Source organism: Clupea harengus, chromosome 4 (assembly GCF_900700415.2).
Source record: "Clupea harengus chromosome 4, Ch_v2.0.2, whole genome shotgun sequence".
NCBI classification, from domain to species: Eukaryota; Metazoa; Chordata; class Actinopteri; order Clupeiformes; family Clupeidae; genus Clupea; species Clupea harengus.
In genome coordinates, this window is record NC_045155.1 from 9,755,781 (window position 1) to 9,776,558 (window position 20,778).

The 20,778-nt window shown below is 40.2% G+C and overlaps 2 protein-coding genes across 4 annotated transcripts in view; both read left to right on the forward strand.

Annotated features, from left to right (window-relative positions):
• Positions 1 to 5,937: 5,937 nt before the first annotated feature.
• eif4e3 (eukaryotic translation initiation factor 4E family member 3) lies at positions 5,938 to 14,192 on the forward strand. The gene is made up of 7 exons (XM_012835087.3): positions 5,938 to 6,339; positions 8,574 to 8,646; positions 8,927 to 9,021; positions 10,418 to 10,478; positions 10,587 to 10,653; positions 10,804 to 10,959; positions 12,127 to 14,192. The coding sequence occupies exons 1-7, from the start codon at positions 6,164 to 6,166 to the stop codon at positions 12,171 to 12,173; spliced, it is 675 nt and encodes a 224-aa protein (XP_012690541.1). The 5' UTR covers positions 5,938 to 6,163; the 3' UTR covers positions 12,174 to 14,192.
• Positions 14,193 to 14,801: 609 nt separating this feature from the next.
• Positions 14,802 to 20,778, forward strand: part of foxp1a (forkhead box P1a) — a 40,405-nt gene continuing 34,428 nt past the window's right edge. For 2 of the 3 annotated variants that reach the window (XM_031566111.2, XM_031566110.2), the window contains exon 1: positions 14,802 to 15,004. The gene's annotated coding sequence lies outside the window, so the exon portion shown is untranslated. The remainder of the gene's footprint in view (positions 15,005 to 20,778) is intronic. The other variant, XM_012835095.3, reaches the window with a different exon arrangement.

Sequence of the window (20,778 nt, forward strand, 5' to 3'; positions counted from 1 at the left end):
CTTGCGTGATTCTGAGTCAGTTTGTGAATCTTTTGTGAATCTGCATTTTGAAGACATATTTTTACTATCTTCTTCAACTACCTTGATATCATTCTGTATTTGCTTAGCAACATTATACCCTGTAAGCAACTTACAGATGTATATAATGTGTTCAGGTGGTGAAGAGTTGTTAAAAATCAGCAACTCTAGTTGAATGATATTTTTGATATTATTGAATAAAAGAGCCTTTTAATACCACTCAATAAGAGTCATTTTCTACTTAAAATGTTGTATGTTACATTAAATAGAATGACTCGCATTGTTTCACATCTGCAGGGAACCGGGATACAATTTGATAAACCATTGGACAGTATACTATAGCAAATTTCATGTACGGCTTGGTCTTCTGATTTGGTATGGTTTGTGACATGGAGATTACTGTCATTCTTAAGGAAGCTGAATGTTCATTTAATTATGTTACGGTATATTAACTATCAGTAATTAATAGAAATTTCAGCTAAAAATGCACTTGTAGTAGGTGCAAAAGGGCCTACAGCACTAGAAATTAGTATAGAAGTACTTATTTTAACTACAGGAATATCTCTTAAACCATTCTGTGGAATGCTCCCCAGATTCAGAAGTCAATTCATTATACAGGTCCATCTCAATAAATTAGAATATCATCAAAAAGTTGATTTATTTCAGTAATTCGATTCAAAAAGTGAAACTCATATATTATATAGATTCATTACACACAGACTGATGTATTTCAAGTGTTTATTTCTTTTAATTTTGATGATTATAACTGACATCTAATGAAAACCCCAAATTCAGTATCTCAGAAAATTTGAATATTACTTAAGACCAATAAAAAAAACTAATTTTAACACAGAAATGTTGGACTACTGAAAAGTATGAACATGTACAGCACTCAATACTTGGTCGGGGCTCCTTTTGCATGAATTACTGCAGCAATGCGGCGTGGCATGGAGGCGATCAGTCTGTGGCACTGCTGAGGTGTTATGGAAGCCCAGGTTGCTCTGATAGCGGCCTTCAGCTCTTCTGCGTTGTTGGGTCTGGTGTCTCGCATCTTCCTCTTCACAATACCCCATAGATTCTCTATGAGGTTTAGGTCAGGCGAGTTTCTGGCCAATCAAGCACAGGGATACCATGGTCCTTAAACCAGGTACTGGTACGTTTGGCAGTGTGTGCAGATGCCAAGTCCTGCTGGAAAATGAAATCCGCATCTCCATAAAGCTGGTCAGCAGAGGGAAGCATGAAGTGCTCTAAAACTTCCTGGTAGACGGCTGCGTTGACCTTGGACCCGAGAAAACACAGTGGACCAACACCAGCAGATGACATGGCACCCCAAACCATCACTGACTGTGGAAACTTTACACTGGACCTCAAGCAACTTGGATTCTGTGCCTCTCCTCTCTTCCTCCAGACTCTGGGACCTTGATTTCCAAATTAAATGCAAAATGTACTTTCATCTGAGAAGAGAACTTTGGACCACTGAGCAACAGTCCAGTCCTTTTTGTCCTTAGCCCAGGTAAGACGCCTCTGACGTTGTCTCTGGTTCAAGAGTGGCTTGACACAAGGAATGCGACAACTGAAGCCCATGTCCTGGACACGTCTGTGCGTGGTGGCTCTTGAAGCACTGACTCCAGCTGCAGTCCACTTCTTGTGAATCTCTCCCAAATTCTTGAATGGGCTTCGTTTCTCGTCCACTCAAGGCTGCGGTTATCCCTGTCGCTTGTGCACCTTTTTCTACCACATTTTTTCCTTCCATTCATCTTTCCATTAATGTGCTTGGATACAGCACTCTGTGAACAGCCAGCTTCATTAGCAATGACCTTTTGTGTCTTACCCTCCTTGTGCAGGGCGTCAATGATCGTCTGCTGGACAACTGTCAAGTCAGCAGTCTTTCCCATGATTGTGTAGCCTACTGAACCAGACTGAGAGACCATTTAAAGGCTCAGGAAACCTTTGAAGGTGTTTTGAGTTAATTAGCTGATTAGAGTGTGACACCATGAGTCTTCAATATTGAACTTTTTCACAATATTCTAATTTTCTGAGATACTGAATTTGGGGTTTTCATTAGCTGTCAGTTATAATCATCAAAATTAAAAGAAATAAACACTTGAAATATATCAGTCTGTGTGTAATGAATCTATATAATATATGAGTTTCACTTTTTGAATCGAATTACTGAAATAAATCAACTTTTTGATGATATTCTAATTTATTGAGATGCACCTGTATATTAAAAGGGAATATTCAAACATGGCATAAATTATTTAAGAGGCTGTATCCAGGTGCTTATAGTCTGTATACAGTACACAGGGTTGGTTCAGGTTTATTTGAAATGTAATCAGTTATTTAATACAGAATACATGGCAATTGTTGTATTCAGTAATGTAATCCGGATTACAAAAAAAAAAAAAAAGTATCTAAATACTTTTGGATGACTTCAAAAACAAATATGGAAATAATTTAATGAGGAAAATAAAATGTATTTAGCATATTCAGCATTTACAGTTGGTCAAATCAAATTACCCTTACAAAAATGGTACTGGCTCAAACTACAGTTGTACTTTGTGTATTCTACAACATGTGGGGTGCGGTTTCTTTTGTGTCAAATTTTTCTTGTTGCTGTTTTTTTCATCAAAGGCCACATGGAGGACTTTGCTTTTGCAACGCAAGAGGAGCACATACAATTTTCAATGTAAATATAAAGGAATAAAAACTCTAACATTATCCATAAATCATCAATAAAAACTATAACAAATATTAGTTAAATCACAAATAACAAAACTGGCAACCTGAGAGGAGTAACTTACCTTCATATACAGTAGACCTTGGGTCACCAGATGCAAACAGAGCAAATGTGGGACGAATAACTAAAAGAACATTGTGGCCATGATGTCGCCTGGTAGCTTTTACCTTATCTGCAAAGTTTGTGTATGTTTGTTTTTTCGCAGAGTCGATTTGATTCACGGCCATCACTGCCTCTTGATGACCACCTTCACTGCTCTTTTGTCAACCATTGGATGAAAACCAGGCATTTAGAAAAACCCGGCTGCTGCTTTTGATGTAGTGCTATTAAATAAAGTAGAATCTGTAAAAGAATGCAACCATGTGTTCTTATTTCTGACAATTAAAAACCAAATGAACAATAAAAAATGTGGGGCATTTAGAAATTACTCTAAAGAGCATTGGTGAGCATCATGAAAATATTGCCATTTTAAAGATGTAATCAAACAATCATTGGTACCTAGGTAACTATATTTATATGTAATATGGCATATGGGTTTATTATAGTTACTTTTTTGTAATCTGATTACTACCCAACCCTGACAGTACATCAGTCACAGTACACTGTGTGAGAGTGGTGCAGCACCTCAACACCTTATGGCACAATTACCTATCATGGTGGCAATGACCTTATCTGTGCATGGTTATTTTAGCCAACCTGTGAGGTCAAAGGCACATTTCCACATTTTTGGGAACAATCACTATATTCTACTGTATTCTATTCTATCATTGATTCAACTGGTGGGGTGTGAAGAGGTTGTTGCATTGCATTTTTTTATCTAAAACCTCAGTGGAGTATCATCCAGTGAGCAGGTGAGGGCAGTGGTAAGGTCAGAGGTGGGACAAACAGCAGAGTGAGAAAGAATACAAGGCAAAAAATTAGGTCAGGCTGCTTTGCAAGTGGTGGGGGGCTGGGAGGGATCATCAAGGTTACAGTCCTTAAATAGTTATTAGGGGGAAAGTAGGCTACGACAACTAAACAGAACTTTTTGATATTGCATAGATTGTTTAATGTTGTATTCCACAGGATCAACCTCATTTAACTTTTACTCTTTATTATGTAACAAATTATGCTACAGAGATGAGCCATAGCATAGGCATATATTAATGTCAGTTGTTATCTGGTAGCTAAATATTACAATATCTATTAGTGAATAATGGTGTTCATAACAGGTAGCCGTCCAACTACATGCCCGCTGGACCCCATCCCATCCAATATCCTTCAAGCCATATCGCCTGCCGTCTTACCGGCAATAACACAGGTGATTAATGCCTAATTTAATTCTGGAACATTCCCTTCTTCATTTAAAGTGGCTCGGGTAACACCGCTGCTCAAGAAGCCGTCTCTCGATCCCACTCAGGTGGAAAACTATCGACCGGTCTCACTTCTCACGCTCCTATCAAAAACCATTGAGAGGGCAGCTTCCAAACAGGTCACAGAGTTCCTATCAAGGAACAATCTCCTCGATCCAAACCAGTCTGGATTCAAAAGTGGTCACTCCACCGAAACAGCCCTGTTGTCTGTGACAGAGGCCTTGAAAACAGCTAGAGCAGCAGCTCAATCAGCTCTCGTCCTGCTTGATTTATCAGCTGCGTTTGATACAGTCAACCACCGCATCCTTCTGTCCATACTGTCAAGTATGGGCATTTCTGGCAAGGCGCACTCCTGGTTTGAATCGTACCTCACTGGGCGCTTGTTCAATGTGTCATGGCAAGGTCAGCTGTCTGTACCTCACCACCTTACCACAGGGGTGCCCCAAGTCTCGGTGATGGGACCACTTCTCTTTGCCATCTACACCACTTCGCTGGGCCCTATCATCCGCTCGCATGGTTTTTCCTATCATTGCTATGCCGATGATACTCAACTGTTTCTGTCTTTCCCTCCTGAGGACACCACTGTCTCGGCGCGGAACTCGGACTGTCTTGCTGATATATCCACATGGATGAAAAACCACCACCTTCAGCTGAACCTGGCCAAAACGGAACTGATGGTCTTTCCAGCCAAACAGGCCATCCACCACAACATCAGCATCAATATTGACTCCTTGTCTCTTGTTCCATCCAAAACAGCAAGAAACCTCGGGGTCATTATTGATGACCAACTGACTTTCACGGACCACATTGCCTCTGTCTCTAGGTCCTGCCGCTTTGCGCTATTCAACATCCGCAAAATCAGGCCGTACCTAACCCAGTATGCCACCCAGCTGCTGGTGCAAACCTTGGTGAATTCCCGCCTTGATTACTGCAACGCCCTCCTAACGGGCCTGCCGGCTTGCGTGGTGAAACCACTACAAATGATCCAGAACGCGGCGGCGCGTCTGGTGTTCAACCAACCGAAGAGGGCACACGTCACCCCGCTTCTTATTGACCTCCACTGGCTGCCTGTAGCTGCTCGCATTAAGTTCAAGTCACTTATGCTTGCCTACAGAGTGCTTGATGGTTCTGCTCCCACCTACCTAAATGCTCTTGTAAGGGCAAATGTTACACCCAGGATGCTGCGCTCTTCTAGTGAGCGTCGTTTGGCACTGCCGTCTGTGCAAGTACGGCAGTCCAGACTATTCTCATTTGTAGTTCCACGTTGGTGGAATGAACTACCCAGCACTACCAGAGCAGGGGCGTCCCTCTCTACCTTTAAGAAGCTTTTGAAGACCCAACTCTTCAGAGAGCACTTCCCGTCCTAACTGGCACTTCGACTAGTAACTTGCAATTACAGCAGTTACATTTCTGCACTTCTTTCTTTCTTTTTTATTTCATTTTGTTATATTTCTTATGTAAAGTAGTATTTATTTATTGTTACACCAGGTTCTATTGCTCGTAGCTTGAATATTCTCTCCCTTGTACGTCGCTTTGGACAAAAGCGTCTGCTAAATGACTAAATGTAAATGTAAATGTAAATGTCATAAAATGGAAGAATTCACAAGACACCAGTTCACAAACTCACAAACGTTATTTACCTTCCCTGAAACGCATTTACCTTATGACTCACATAAAATCGCGCAAGACAGTAAGCCTCTGCAACGACAATAAAGCTTGTTGCAGTGTCTCTATTTTTCCCTCTCGTCCAATGAGTGTTCCAGAATTTTACATGGAATATTTTGAGGATTAGAATTGCCATGACTGAAATTTCCAGACGGTTTCCTAACATAAAACGAGAGGACCTCAAACGCAATTCGAAACAACCTCATTTCCTGCGTGCGCATCTCAACCAACAGAGACAGCAGCTGATATTTGTTGTTGTTGTGACGGTGACGCGGCAGACCGGCCAAGCGGCAAATGAGTCAGCAACGATAGCGGTCTTTTTCTTCCGACGTGGAAATTTAGGGCTCACAGAATTGTAACTATCTGTGATTACCACATCTTAGCGAAAATGGCGGTTCCTGCAACCCCTAACCTGCAGTTGAACGCAGCAAGACAAAGCAGTCCCGTCAACTCTTCAGATAATAACATCGATTTCGACGAAAAAGATTTGGAAAACATACCGCATACCGAAGAAGACGGCACTTCTCTACCTTTGCATTCTCCCTGGACATTTTGGCTTGATAGGTATCGTTATGCATCGTGAGCTTCTAAAACATTAGCTAGCTAGTTAACGTTATACTGCATTCAACGCGAGTATTGAGTATAAACTAAAAGTTCATCAGTCCCTCTGGTTATTCACTTGTTTAACAATGGTACGCCAACATAGGCCTGTAGCTTGCTAGCTTACCTTAAGTAGCATGCTAGCAAACATTTCCCTTGTTCGCTATCATTAACGTTAGCTTCATGTTGCCTTGCTAGCGTCATCTTGCTAGTTGATATCTTCATCTCTATTTGTTGCAAGAAGACATGTCAACGTTATCTTACCATTATACATATGTGGGTCATCGTACCTCTTGAGATACATGTAGAAATGTAGAGGTCGAAAACATAACCACAGAGCTAACTACACAAGGGTGGTGTGCGCGCTAACCCTATTTAGCCAATGTTAGCAAGCTAGGGGTAGTTATTTACCATTAGTAAGATAGATAATTACCGATGACCAGCTAACGTTAGCAAGCTGCAGTCATAGGGTAGCAAGCTATGTAACTAAGATAATGCAAACGTTACTAAACATGTCTAATTAACTCGTCAAATTATTGAACGCAGATGTATAATTGTGTCCAATTGTTACTCACAAAGGACATTAATGTAATAGCTATGTCGGTTAGGTAATGTTAGGTAGCTTGATACAACACAACGTCATAGTTTTGCCTATTTGGTTAGTTAACGTTACTTATTGAGCTGCCTAGCTAGTTTTTTCACGTCAGTAACGGTAACTATTAGTTGTCCGAACATTACTCAGGGGGTGTGGAGACACGACCCCGGATGGCTCAATCAGTTGTTTAGTAAATAACCTTCACTAGCTAAATTTAACTTTGCACTGTAACTGTATCGCTGCGAGGTTCAATTCCCAAACTCGAAGACTGTAGACACCTTGCTATGTAAGAATTGGCGTTCTCAACCATAGCACTAGATAAATGTCATTATGCCTATTTGAATCTGAGCTGTACGTCTTGTCATATTGACAAGTTGTTGCAGATATTTAAACACCAAACGCTTCAAGGTGAAACTTGAAATCACAAGATCTCTTTCTCGCCTGGGGAGGAACGATTTCCTCAGTTGTCCCATTTAACTGTTAGGTTACCAGGACTACTTTTATGTAGAATGTTTGGAGGCCTTAGTTTAGCTAATCTCATTCTACAATAGGTGGAATAACAGATGGGAAACTGAATTATCTGTCTCTGAATGCCACATTTAAATGAATATGGGAAAGTAAAGCCCTGAAAGATTTGTTTATTATCTTCTTGTTTATATTTCAATTTTTTTCTATGTTGTCCGTTTCCCAAACTAAACTGATGTGTGCTGAAATTGTAGCGGTTATCATTGTAACACAGTATTCATGTCAAAGGTGCAGTCCATTGTAAGGGTACATGCTTTGTGAGGTGGACAAGAAAGTTGTGGTTTGGAAACCATTGTGAAATGACAGAGACCTAATCGGCAGGTTTACCATAAGACTTGCTTGCAAGCCTTTACCAGAAACCAGGGACTGTTGTGCGTTGCTAAAATGTAGTAGCCTGGGTCCCTTTAGTTCAAGTTAGAAAGTAACCTGAATCAAATGTATTATTTCATTGTAGCTCTTGTATGTTTTTGTATGTTGGATATGTGGCGGTTAAGATATGATGATCAGCATGAATTCTTTGTACATCTGTTTTTTCTGCAGTGTAATAATCACTGGCCCTGGCACACTGTAGTAACAGGCTATTGGCCAAAGGAGGGCCAAAGTCCAGGTCACTGGTTGGGCTGAGATCCAAAGCAAAAGCAATAAATCATTGGTAGGGCTCATTATTAACCCTTAGAGGTCGGTATGCCAGTTTGCCCTTGTTGACCATATTTAAGCAATTGGCAATTTTACAACCTGGTTGGCCCTTTTCTGACCTGTTTTGTGCAAGTAGGAAAAAGTCTTAAACTCTATTGCAAATAGGTTTTTTTATGGCCTATGTTCCTATACCAGAATCACAGCTGCACTGATATTTATTTAGTGTGACAACACTCTTCTGTAATAGGCCTGTTATTTAATGGAACCATGGCAACCCCTTCTGTCAGGTCCAGGCTAATACTTTTAAAGTTCACGTTGTTCCCTGGTTAGACCTGTTCCAACATACTGAACAAAACTGAACAACACACTGATTATATGTTTTTTTTTTCTCTCTCTCATGTAATGAAAGTAGTTAATGTTTTCTGTGTTTGTGTGTTCTCAGGTCATTACCAGGGACAACAGCAGCAGAATGTGAATCAAATCTGAAGAAAATCTACACAGTGCACACGGTTCAGGTCAGCAATATATTCAGTTGATGTGTAATAATAGATTGATTATATGTGTTTCTGTCAAGAGTGGAGGAGGAGTGAATGCTTCTTCATCAGCAGCAGTTTTAGATATCATAGGAGCTCTTCCTATTTGGGCAGGACTAATTATGCAAATAGGGGGGGGGGGGGGGGGTTCAAGTTTTATGAAATCATTAAACTTTCACAGATTAAAGACAGTGTACTCATTCCATCTAAATGACAGTTTCCAAGAGCAATGGCCCTTATTCTTGACCTTTTATTTGAAAAGAGTTTCTGGAGCGTTTATAACAACATTCCCCCCGTGACGGGTCTGCCACTGAGGTGTAGCTACCACTTAATGAGGGGAGAGAGAAGACCACTGTGGTGAGTACCTTTCTGTCAGCGGTCAGTGGCTGTTGTTACTCTGTTTTAGACCTGTGTGGCTCTGAGAGTTGTGTGCAAGGTGTTAAAGTTGTATCATGGTGATGGGAGTGTTTTCAGTGATATCTGTAGTGAAATGTAAATGAGACACAGCACAAAGTTTTGAGATTTATTTGAAAATGGGGATAGTCGCATTTAGGCTTGGGCGGTATCACAGTATTGGGGTATACCGGGGGTGTTTCGAAATCCCGAAGGTATGATTTTCAATACTGTCAAAAGTACAGATGCTCCTCTTTCTATTTAACTAGTATGGAGCCAACTTGGCCAACAGAGGAATTATTTGGATTAGAAAAGAAATAATTGACCTTTGGTGTCCACTCGCACACAGGATTAACATTTTAACATGATGCACGGCTATCTCGCCCATGTTCTTATGTGTTTACATTCATGCAACTGTTAGTAGATTGGTTAACTATGTTTCCCATGCACCTTTAAGGGGTGATTACGTGACAACGTATGTGACAACGAGAAAGTGGAGTGGTGTTGTTGAATTAAACCTCTTTTTACTATCTGAAATAAAAAGGGTGATATTTTTAACTTTTAAACAAGGAGTCGTCTCCGCATTTCCCTTGCGCTCAACTTCCATACTTGTGACTCTCAGTTTACTCTCAGACAATTCCGTATATGTTTACTAGGTTAGCATAGGTTATTATATGTGTATTATATGTTATATGTATATATGTTAGTATTATATGTATAGGTTATTATAGGTTTAGAATACTGTATTGTATATTTATCTTGTATATTTAGTAGGGTTATTACATGTTATCATTACATGTATAGGTTATTATATGTTGAACATGTGTAAATTATGTTCAGAGTACTTGTACAGAGTGTATGTCATGGTATGTTATACTATGTTATGTTATGGTAGGTTGTTGTGCGGTGCCTTGTCTTAAGAATTTCAGTGCCCAGTCTGACCCTGTGTCATTCTGTGCATCTGACAATAAAAGTAACTTGTAACTTGTATGTTTTATTCCCATTTAAATAGCCAGGAGTGTGTGTGAGCTTTTTTTTTTTAGCACACACTGAACAGACAGCTAGAGTACCGTGAGAAGAAATTAGCTGAATTTGACCATAAATGTTGTGGATTGTAACTGAGGACTGCACCTTTGTTGGTGCAGTTTGGTTAATAAATCATGTTTAGATCACTGCAGTATCCTCTTACAGTAATATTCTACAGCATCTTTCTCGTTTGTGGATAGTGCCTAGAAATGAATGCAGCCTCTCCTTCTGAGCTCATCCTTTTGCCTTGTGATACGATAGGAGTGTGTAATGGTGTTTCGATCAGATAAACATACCTCACCTTTTTAAAAGTGTGCTTTTTATGTTTCATCAGGGAAGAAGAAAGCAACGCAAAGGGTGGTGTCTGGAAGATGAAAGTGCCTAAAGAAAGCACTGTATGTGTCATTCAACAACATTTACTCAGAATGGGTATTTTTCAATCTTTTTTGATAATTTGATTTATAATTTGATTCAAAGTTAAGTGCAATTTTCTCTATGTTTAGCCTGCAGTATGGAAGGAGTTGCTATTGGCTACCATTGGTGAACAGTTTACTGATTATTGTGCTTCAGGTATGTTAATCTTTACCTCGCTCAAATAATGTCCGTTTTGCTATATGTCTGTCACTATTGTGCCACCTGCTCCTCTGTAAAATGGAGTTTGAGTTTGGCACTGGTGTTGTGGTACACATTGATCGTGTTTGTTGTGATGTGTCTCTGCAGAGGATGAGGTGGTTGGAGTCAGTGTTAGCATGCGCGACCGCGAGGACGTGGTTCAAGTTTGGAATGGAAATGCGTCTTTTGCCACCGAAGCAAACATATTAGGAAGAATCTATGAACTACTTCCACAGATATCTTTTAAAGCAGTATTTTATAAGCGTAAGTATTGTCTTTTATGTTTTCAGACACAACATCACCTCAGACACATTGTTTTGTTCAGACTTGTGTATAGGTACATGACAGACTTGTGATAGAAACATAGAAAGTTCAGGAAATAAGATGTTTTCCTATGTTTACTGAAACATAAAGAGACACCACATAGGAATGATGGCTGTAGTCATTTTTGTTATCAATTTAAAGGGGGCACAGATCTTTGTGGCTTTAATGAAACTTAAGTGAATTGAGCTTCATGTACCTGTAACCAGGAGATATGTATATGTGAGTAGTATGTAATGCCTGCATGTAGTTTGTAGTGTGAGCGTAAGGGGTAGCTTGTATTCCATCCTAGACATGGAGAGAGAGAGATGGATTAATGTTTCTCTTCATCTGAATGTTAGTATTCTTAGCTAGTGCATTTAGCCCAGGAGGTAAACCGATTGTGCAGTACATTATAATTTTAGGGTGCTCAGTTATGGGGCACAAAACTTAGTCAAGTGTGGGATATATTATAATACAAAGAACTTTCTTTTTTAAATGTCAGACATTTCCAGTAGACATTTAGATGTGAAAACATGGACACTCGAAGCTCAGTATTCCACAAATGTCTTTGTGCCTTTGGACAGATCAGGTTCCTCCTGTTGATTCAGTGACCTCTACAACAGCTTGAGTTAAATTGTCTTTACACTTGCTGTAATTATTGTCTTCCTGAGTGTCTTTCTGTCATGCTCAGATCCTTACTTTCTTTGAGTTGACTATACATTTGCCAGTACCATTTAGACAGCCAGTAGCATATAGACAGGTAGTCATCGCTTGTTGTTAATTTATCAGTAGTAGTATAGCAGAAAATAAAATGCCGCTGGTTACTGGTCCAGACTCTCATTCTGTTTAAAATCCACAAGTCTAGACAGCTGAACTATTTGCCATTGGGATTGCAGCATTTTTCCCCTGACCTTTTGACATTTATGAGTTCCTAGGGCCTGCTTTACCATTTTGAATTATTTCCAGATTATTCCCACAGTTGTGTTGTGTTGATGTTTTGCGTTCAAGTGGTGATCTGATTTGGCCCGTCCCAAATTTCATGCAGATCTTTCCTCAAGTGACTCCATGCACACCGTATAAGAATGACTTCAATTCACTAATGGGAGCCTATGCTTGTTCTCCTTACAGCACATATGGAGCACCACGCGTTTGAAGGAGGTCGCTCAAGGCATTAGCAGGCTTTGCACATTCAGCAATTTTTTTTCTTTTTTATGTATTTTTGTGGACGGTTTCAAGAAAGATGGACTGAATTCTCTTCTCTCAAGAACACTACTGTCTAAGCTCAGACGTTTTAGTTGTGCGATCACCACATCGGCCTGGGAAAACAGAAAATGTTATGGTTTTTTAGGTCTTTATCATGGAGTTTTTTTTTGTTTAATTTTATCAGCAATACCTAAAAGGAGAGCATTCAACAGTAGCACATGTACTATATTTTGTTCCAGTTGGGGGAAGATTTCCCCAATTCACAGAAAGTTGTTGCTTCAGGATAGTTCACTCTGTAGATGCACTGCTGCTTCAAAAAGTACACTCAGCGTGTGCACACATCTGTTCCCTTTACCACAGTGATCATGCTCTGCATTCAAGAGAATTCTTCTGCAATTGCCCATTTGCATTGAAATTCTTTCAGTGTACACTGCTTTGTTCATATGCAGGATATTGCACACATCTTCTCATAATATGTCAGGAACTTAGACAGCAGACAAATTGACCCACAAACAGAACTGTAATTGAGTAGTTTAGCTGCTGAAGGTCAGCAAAACTCTGACACGTGGCAGCTAAGGTGCTTTGAGTTTCATGCGCTTCATGACTTAAGCTCTGAAAGCCTGTATACAATACAGCCTCTACGCTCCCTGCTTCTTGCGAAGGCTCACTTACACATATGTAGTCCTTAACATTTTTACCACTAATTTTATCAAATTTTCAAATGGCAAAAGTTTCAGTTGGGGAGCTGTGTTTAGTGTTTTAATCTTGAGCATTTTTTACTCACAAAATCAATAGTTTGGGGTCTTTGTACTTTCACACACTTCAAGACTTGGCTTTCATGCTGTATCTGCTTTACGGTTGCTTGTTTGTTTTGCATTACAATAATGTAATGAACAGTGTGATGAGTGAATAGTTTTCATTGCACCCTTTCTAGTAGCGCTACGTTTTATACTTAATTGATGATCGAAGACTTTAATCATTAAGAAATGGTTAGTACTTTGACCCATTTATACATTGTTTTGAGTCGGGTTTGACAGAGAATGGGCAGAGACTTTTTTTTCTTTTCTCCTGCATCGACTTAGCCACTTGTCAAACCATATTGTGTCTTTTTGTTTGTTTGTTTTCTTTTGACCCAATGGGGTTATCCCATGCTTTGCGCTGTCTTACTGTGGTCTGAACATGGAAACCGTTTTTTGTGAGTTATGGGGACATGGGCATTTATCACTTTGCCAGTAGTATGGCTAGAAAGTGGGGCAAACATGAGCTGTAGTTTCTCTGTAACCAAAGACACTGTTTCTGCCCTCTCCTCCACTCACACCCAACTTCTGTTTCCCCTTGTGTCTCTTGTTTTTTAGTTTTTTTTTTAAGGTGGGCATAAAACTGCACATGAGAAACAATGACTCTATATATGCCCTGGATATATTGAGAAGAAGAGGGAAAAGAAACCTTTGTAGTTGTTTGCATTTACTTGCCTCTTGTGCTGAGTTTTAAAGGCTTTTATTTCAAGTGTTTAATCTATCACCCCGTACAGTCAGTTAAGAGTTCATCTTTTTTGGAACACTTGTCAGAGCAGGAATGTAAAATTCAGAAAGGCCTGTGTTGTGACTCAGGTCACATGTATGTGAAAATGCACTAAAAGCACAATTATGTCACAAGCTCCATCATGTTTGAGCAAGAAGGAAAGCACATCTTTACATGCCGCTTGGCTTTCCTTAATGCAGCCTTTCCTATATGTGGTATCTTTTTACAAAAGTACTGAAATCAATATCTTTATTTTTCTGAGTACATGTGGTGTTAAACCAGGGCTCCCAGTCATGATCTGAGACCTCAAACCGATTGTTGATCTTCTGGAATGGTGCCTTGTGTTTTCCCAGGGTTTATGTCATAGAATGTTCAGTTTTATTTCAATGTATTTAATCAGTTATAAATTGAATATTTTTGCCTATAGGTTTTGATCTATTGATTTAAATAAAAAACAAACACAATTGTAACTGGTGCCATTACATGTCCTGTGATTTCAGCCCTCACCCAACCTTCTTACTGTCAAAATTACTTCACACCCCACACAAGGTTAAGAATAGTGAGGGTGTGTGTTCAAAACGAATCACTAGGTGGTGCTGTATAGCCAAAGACATTGAAATGAATAGTTGCTGTCTATGTGTGAGTGCTAATTGTTTTCGTCCATGGTGTGTATTCTGTACATTTTAAGGGCTGCACATGCACATTTTCTGGATCGCAATGCATATTATGTACATTGTGTCCATATCTCCAAAATATCTCTGCGCTTGTAACTCGTGAACTTCTGCAATGTTGCAACCAGAATTGCAGAGAAATAGCTAGTTATCCAAAAAAGCCATTTTCATGTATTCATCCGAGACTATTTGCTGTGGAACTACACAGCAGGTGGACCTGACGTCATTGTTTTTGTAAAATGGCCACAAAATTACATTTAAATCTCCTCTAATGGATAAAAGACTTGACTGCCTGAGACTTAAATATCAAAATTTCTCTTCGCAAGACAACAAAAGAACGGCAGCGGTTAACAGATGTTCCCCATTGCAGTTAGTCCCTCAGGCGGATTAATACTTTGTTTACAGTGTGCGCTCTTCCACCCCTGGCATCCTCCTGCTTGTAGTAAGCTTGCTCGTCGGTGGTTGATTCACTTGCTATCTACTAGTGAAGCTTGCGGCGGTCCTTGGACTTTGTAGGATGGCTCACATCGCCTGATGTCACAAAGTTCCACTCACAACTCGGTGTGTGCTTGTCACATTCTGCCGCTTTATTCAAACTTTCTCTTGACTGGGTAAGTGTCTCTGCTGTGAAGCATCCTTTAATAGTTAACTTAATTTACGCTAGGTAATATTCCCTTTAATGTCATAGCCACTCGTGGTTTGTTCCTCTCTGTTAAAGAGACGTCAATATAGCTAATGTTAGCAAGCTGTAATAATAATAACTTAGATGTATTGTTTTACATAATTACATTAACGTTCTTGAAATCGCATAAATGTCTTACGTTTAATCTGATTTTTAAAGATGCTGACCTTTTGACGTTCTCATCTGTGTATTTGTATAGCATGACGAACAACGATAACGTTAAGGTTGAGATGGCAAGTTGGCTAATGTTAGTTAACTCGGCTTGCTAACGTAGCTAGCAAGCTACTTCTGGCAATTGGCTTAATAAGTTACACCTAGAATTGCACTCAGGAAAAGTTGAATGATATAGGAAAGTCATCTTAGTTTAGAGTAACTGTGGCTATTTGGTTATTGCTAAGTTTCTAATTTCATTCTGGAAAATCATATTCATTGACGCTTGATTGTGACATGTTAGCCAACTATCAACCGTAATGTTAACGCTACTGTTCTTGCCCTCAGCTAGCTACCCAGGGCTACAAGTCCGTACTACAGCGTGCGTTCCATATAACATTAGCCTTACGTCTAGGGCGAGTTAGTAGTGGATCTCTTGTACCTAAAGTCGACTGTGTTGCTGTCTGTAGGTTGACATCTCTATGTATATTTTCACTCTTTTTATAATGTAGTTTCACACCAACGCAGAAAGCGTTGCCCTAAGTAAACACTAATAAAGTGGTAACGTTAAATTTGTATTACCATAAGGAACAGTTTTAAGATTACTATCTCTGCACCCAATTTACAAGTTGAACTGAGATGGTGTGTGCATAGGCTAAGAGGATGTGCATATTGTAGTGAAAGGAGTATACTATTCCAAAACCATACTCGTTTGTGTTGTCTTTTGTGTTGTGCGTGGTAATGTTTTAGTCTCCAGTATTCATCAGCTCCTGTTTCAATTACTTCATGTAGGTAAAATGTAGGCTACTCTTGAACACAACGTTTGAGGTCTGATCTTTTTTGATGGCATCTATGATGGTAAGCTATGTAGCTTGTTAAAATAAATGTTGCGGGTGTGGAGTTGAGAATAGACCTGTTCTGTAATTCAACCAGACTCGGGAAGGTGAGCACCAGGTGTCTCCCCTGGAGGGGTTGGATTTGCTGTTGGATCTCTGTTACAGACTTGCTGATTAATCACTCTTTCCTCTGAGTATGCAAGTTCTACCTGGATACCAGAATGTATTTGATAGTTTCCAGTACACTCTTCTAAAAGACTGATGATCCTATTTAATCTAAAAAAAAACGAGCTGGGGTAGACAATTTAAGATCATGTAATATAAAGCCTGTTGAGACAGTGCTTGTGGTTTAGCCTTTCCATACCTGGGGTATTTGTCAAGGATTTGTATCATGACGGCATTTCCAGTAAACAGTTTACAGGAATCGGGGTTGATGATTTCACCGTCCCAGTCAGAGTCTAGTGGGAGTCATGCCTCTACATTTCACTCCCACCATATCCAGTTGTTTATTCCTGTTCTGGATTCAGGAGTTGAAAAGCCCTGTTGTTGCCTATAAATCTGCTCGATGTGTCAGAGGAAATTCGTTTGTATGGTGGAGCTAAAGGACCTTGTGTAAATCCCATAGCATGAATCAGCTCTAGGGAGGCCAAGCCTTTAACTGGAAGTTCACTTTTATTGCCTGCCCATTGGTTTTGAAGTAATTGTTGTGATGAACTGAAATGACTTGCACAAAGTGGCATTCTTACCATAGGAAAAGGGTTGTTGTGGGTAATTGTCTTATGTGTTTTTTTTTTTTAACAGCCAGTATGCTGGTCAGTGATGGTCAGAAAGTGTCTGTTCATGTGACGAGACATACAGGGACGGTTGTAGTAGCTTCCGAGCAGCCTCCGGAAGCAGGCCCACATGGGGTGCTTGGGGGAAGCGGGTGGAGAGGGGGGGAGAGGGAACAGAGAGTGAGAGAAAGGGGGGGGGGGGGGGGGGGGGGGGGTCTGTTTGAATTGGCAGGCATTTCCCTTTTCAGGGAACTTTTGCTGCCTAGTTGAGAAACGCACTGTGTCTGTCTCCGCCTGACCACAGTCCCTCTGGTAGGAAGGGATTTTTCCTCCGTTTTAGGAAGCTCACATCCATCTTTTTACGCTGCTGCAGGAAAAAAAAGACTTGGAGGCCCACTTCCCAGCTTATTTTAGAAGAATGAAATATTTTCAGACCAGCCTTATCTGGTGTTTCTATTTACTACTTTTGCCTCTGTTGTCATAGACTATTTATAACATAACATTTTATTTATGGTGGTAAGTTGTAGAAGATTCAGAGCAGTGTTGTCCAGAGTGCTGTCTTTGGACACTGCCACTCTGTTGTCGGTAAGGCACGCTCTTTCTCAGCTGCCACGATCCATCTTTTTCCGAATGACAATAAAAAAAGCCAGATATCTCCCAGTCCTGCCTTAGCTATTCAAATGTTGGAAACAAGACAATGGAACACTGTGTGGCTTATCTCTATTTGCATATCTTAATATTTGCTCTTGAGGGTGTGGAAGGGAGGCGATAGCCAGCATTGAGCAGGGGGCGTGGACTGCAGGCAAGAATAACCTTTATCTGTCCCCCAGCAGAGGGAATCTATTGGTGCAGGTGAAGTGGCCCTTTGTTCAGAGCTTATCTGTGCATTTGATATTGTTTCCTCTAGAATATTGCACACATAATTGTGGTGAAAAGACTTGAGATGTCTGATTACATGAAAATATCATAATAGGCAGTCTTAACAGCTCAGGTCTGTGTTTGAAAGAGAGGTCCTACTAGCTGGCTGTCTTTAAGGCTGTTAGAAAAGCATAACCAATCCTAATAGATCATATTCACCATAACCATGAGTTTATGGGATGGAGTTAAACGGTTTTTCAGGGTTTTTCCATCAGGACATGAAGACCTCCGATCAGCTGTGGACCTGACAAGCTGCATCAGGACTCATGTTTTAATCCAGTCTGCGTAGTTCTCTGAATATTCATAATGAATAAAAGCTTCATTACTTTCCCAAAATGACAGTCTGCAACCAAAACATATCTCTTCAGATCTCTTTTTGCTTCTGGGCCTGAAGAACTCCCCCATGTTTACCTCACTGAGTACAAAGCCTCTCTCGGTTGCTGTTGTTGTTGTTGTTGTTGTTTTTCTGGTGCATATCAACAACAAGTCCCATCCCCCACTCTCCTTCCCTGAGTGACACATTTTACACCACAAAGAGGCTGGCCACCTTCCCCAGTCTTTTTTTAGCTGCCTCTGGTCAGCCCCTTTACCATCCTCAAAAGCCAACAGAAGAAAGGGCGCAGCACTGGTGTTGTTGATGCCCACTCCAACAACAAAAACAAGTCACGCCCTGCTCTCTGCTGGGTAAACAAGCCCTTGTTTGACGAGGCAGTGGGGGGATGGGAGGCATTTTTTTCTCAGCATTTTTTTCTCTCTCTTCTCCCCATAGTTTCTTTGTTGTCACTCCGTTTTCTATTTCTTTAAAAGCTAGAATATCTCGTGTGACTGATAGCTGTCAACTCTGTTTGTCCAGATTTACCCCAGTGTTCTCACATTTGCCTGTTTGTGGCCTTGAAGAGGTAGAGTGATATAAAGTCATTCAACATAGTTATGATTTAAGTGTAGATGGTGAACTGTTTTGTCTGTCATTTTTGCCAATGAGTTGAAGCACACCATGATCCACCAAAGAGTGCAGAGAAAACTAGTAAGCAGCTTTTCCTTTGTGTTGCAGGCGTTAATGAGGGAATAAGAGATTGCCGTTTAAAAATAGCCTGGTTTGATCCACTCATTGTCCTGAGGGGGGCCATGGCTCCACAGCCCCTCTCCATCCGTTGTGTACCAGTGAACCCAGCCAGCCCAAGCTGTCAGTCAGGATCACTCCAGTTAGGGAAGCTCTGTGTTGAGAGATGAACCCCGGTACATGTGAGCTCTCAGGGCTGCTATGTGATGCTGCCCTACACAAAGTCATGTATCTTCCATGTCAACAACCCATACCTCGTTGTTTTGCTTTCAAAAGGCTACTATTTGTAGTAGCCTATTCTACTCTACCCTACTCTTGCTCAACCCATAGATAACCTTGCATGTGTTTAGCCACGTTGAAAAGGTTTGTTTATTAATATGGGTGTGTGTTATTATGATGCATCATTATGAAGTAATGCTGAACTTTGTCTGTCGTAACTGCACAGATGGCCGTAGGTCTAAATGAGCTGCTGCAGCTGTATTGAGCTGTAATGTGGAAGTGAGGATCAATAAAGTATAATAAGGTGATTCCTCGCCAAGTATCATGTCACATATCAAGTAGCAATGGGATCTTTCATTATTAAATTAAAAAAAGCTAAAAAAATGTCTACTGTCCCACTGGGAGGTTGCAAGAATGTAGATTAATCACAGTACATCACGATGTATCTTAGCGGATAGTATTACAAATCCAGTTTAGAATTGCAAAATAATTGTATTGCAGAGGAATTGTCATTGATATGGTGGAAATGGCTGTTTTATATGACACAGGCTGTTGATAAAGGATGTTGATCTTGTGAATTCGATTTTGAGGTAGTCAAAACTGTATCATTCTTTCTTGTTTTGTTTATACTATATTATTGAAAACAGACACTGGAGTATTGTAACATATGACATGAAAAGGGATGCTTAGTACTGTGTACTTTATCACAGTTTCTGCAGGTGATCTGGTGACCATTCAGGTGATTTCTTGACAAAAAAGGAAAATTGTTCATTGAAATCTTCAGAGAAACAAGAAAATCAACTTCAGGTTGCAGAAATTAACTGTAGTTGATTTGCAGCAGTGGTATTAGACCTACCACTCAATGATGTATACAGTACAAACAACTTTGTAACATTTTGTCTAGGTTATGGCTTTGTAGAAGGTGGAAAAATTCATGTGAAAACTTATCAGCAGCTGTGTTGCTTCAAAATGGAGTTCCCATGTGGTGTTGGTCTGGGACTGTTCTTTCTTTCAGTTGACAGATCATTTGTCTGTTTGAATGCCCACACAGTTCGCAAGAAAGGAGTGCCTAACTACAAACAGATTCAGGCTATCATTGGGGTGTGTGTGTGTGTGTGTGTGTTTGTGTTTGTGTGCGAGTGTGTGTGTATATATACATGTATATATATACACACTCTTAACTGACCACAAGAACCTCTTACAAGTGTAATACATGTGAATAAGAATTAAAATAACATTAAGTCTGCATTTTGTTTGATTTGATTATGATATGCTAGTTGTGCTGTGCTATTCCGGTCTTGGACAAATGAGCTTTATTCTGTGCTGTGCGAGATGTTGCCTCCATCTCTATCATTCGGAAAAACTGAGCTGCGACTGTATGAGAGAGCTTGAAACTGGGAAAGGAGACTTTCTGCCAAAAGTATATGAGTTGGCAATCCTGATTACTTTTTTGATGGTAGTCGATGGTTAGTGTTTGTGACGGATAAGTTATCATTATCGTTATTGAAACAGGTGGAATGCTGAATTGAAGGGGCTACCAGTGGACTAGACTTCAGTCTGGTGGAACCCATTGCTATGGCCTCATTATCAGTGCTGACTTCATTGATAAGTTTCATGCCAATTGCTTCCAGACCCAGTGCTTTATGTTCACTGGGTGAACGCTAGTCAATATTACTGAAGAAGAACATCAAACATCACCACCACCAGTCGCTCTTATATGAGGGAAGCACTGGAAGGGTTAGGTTAA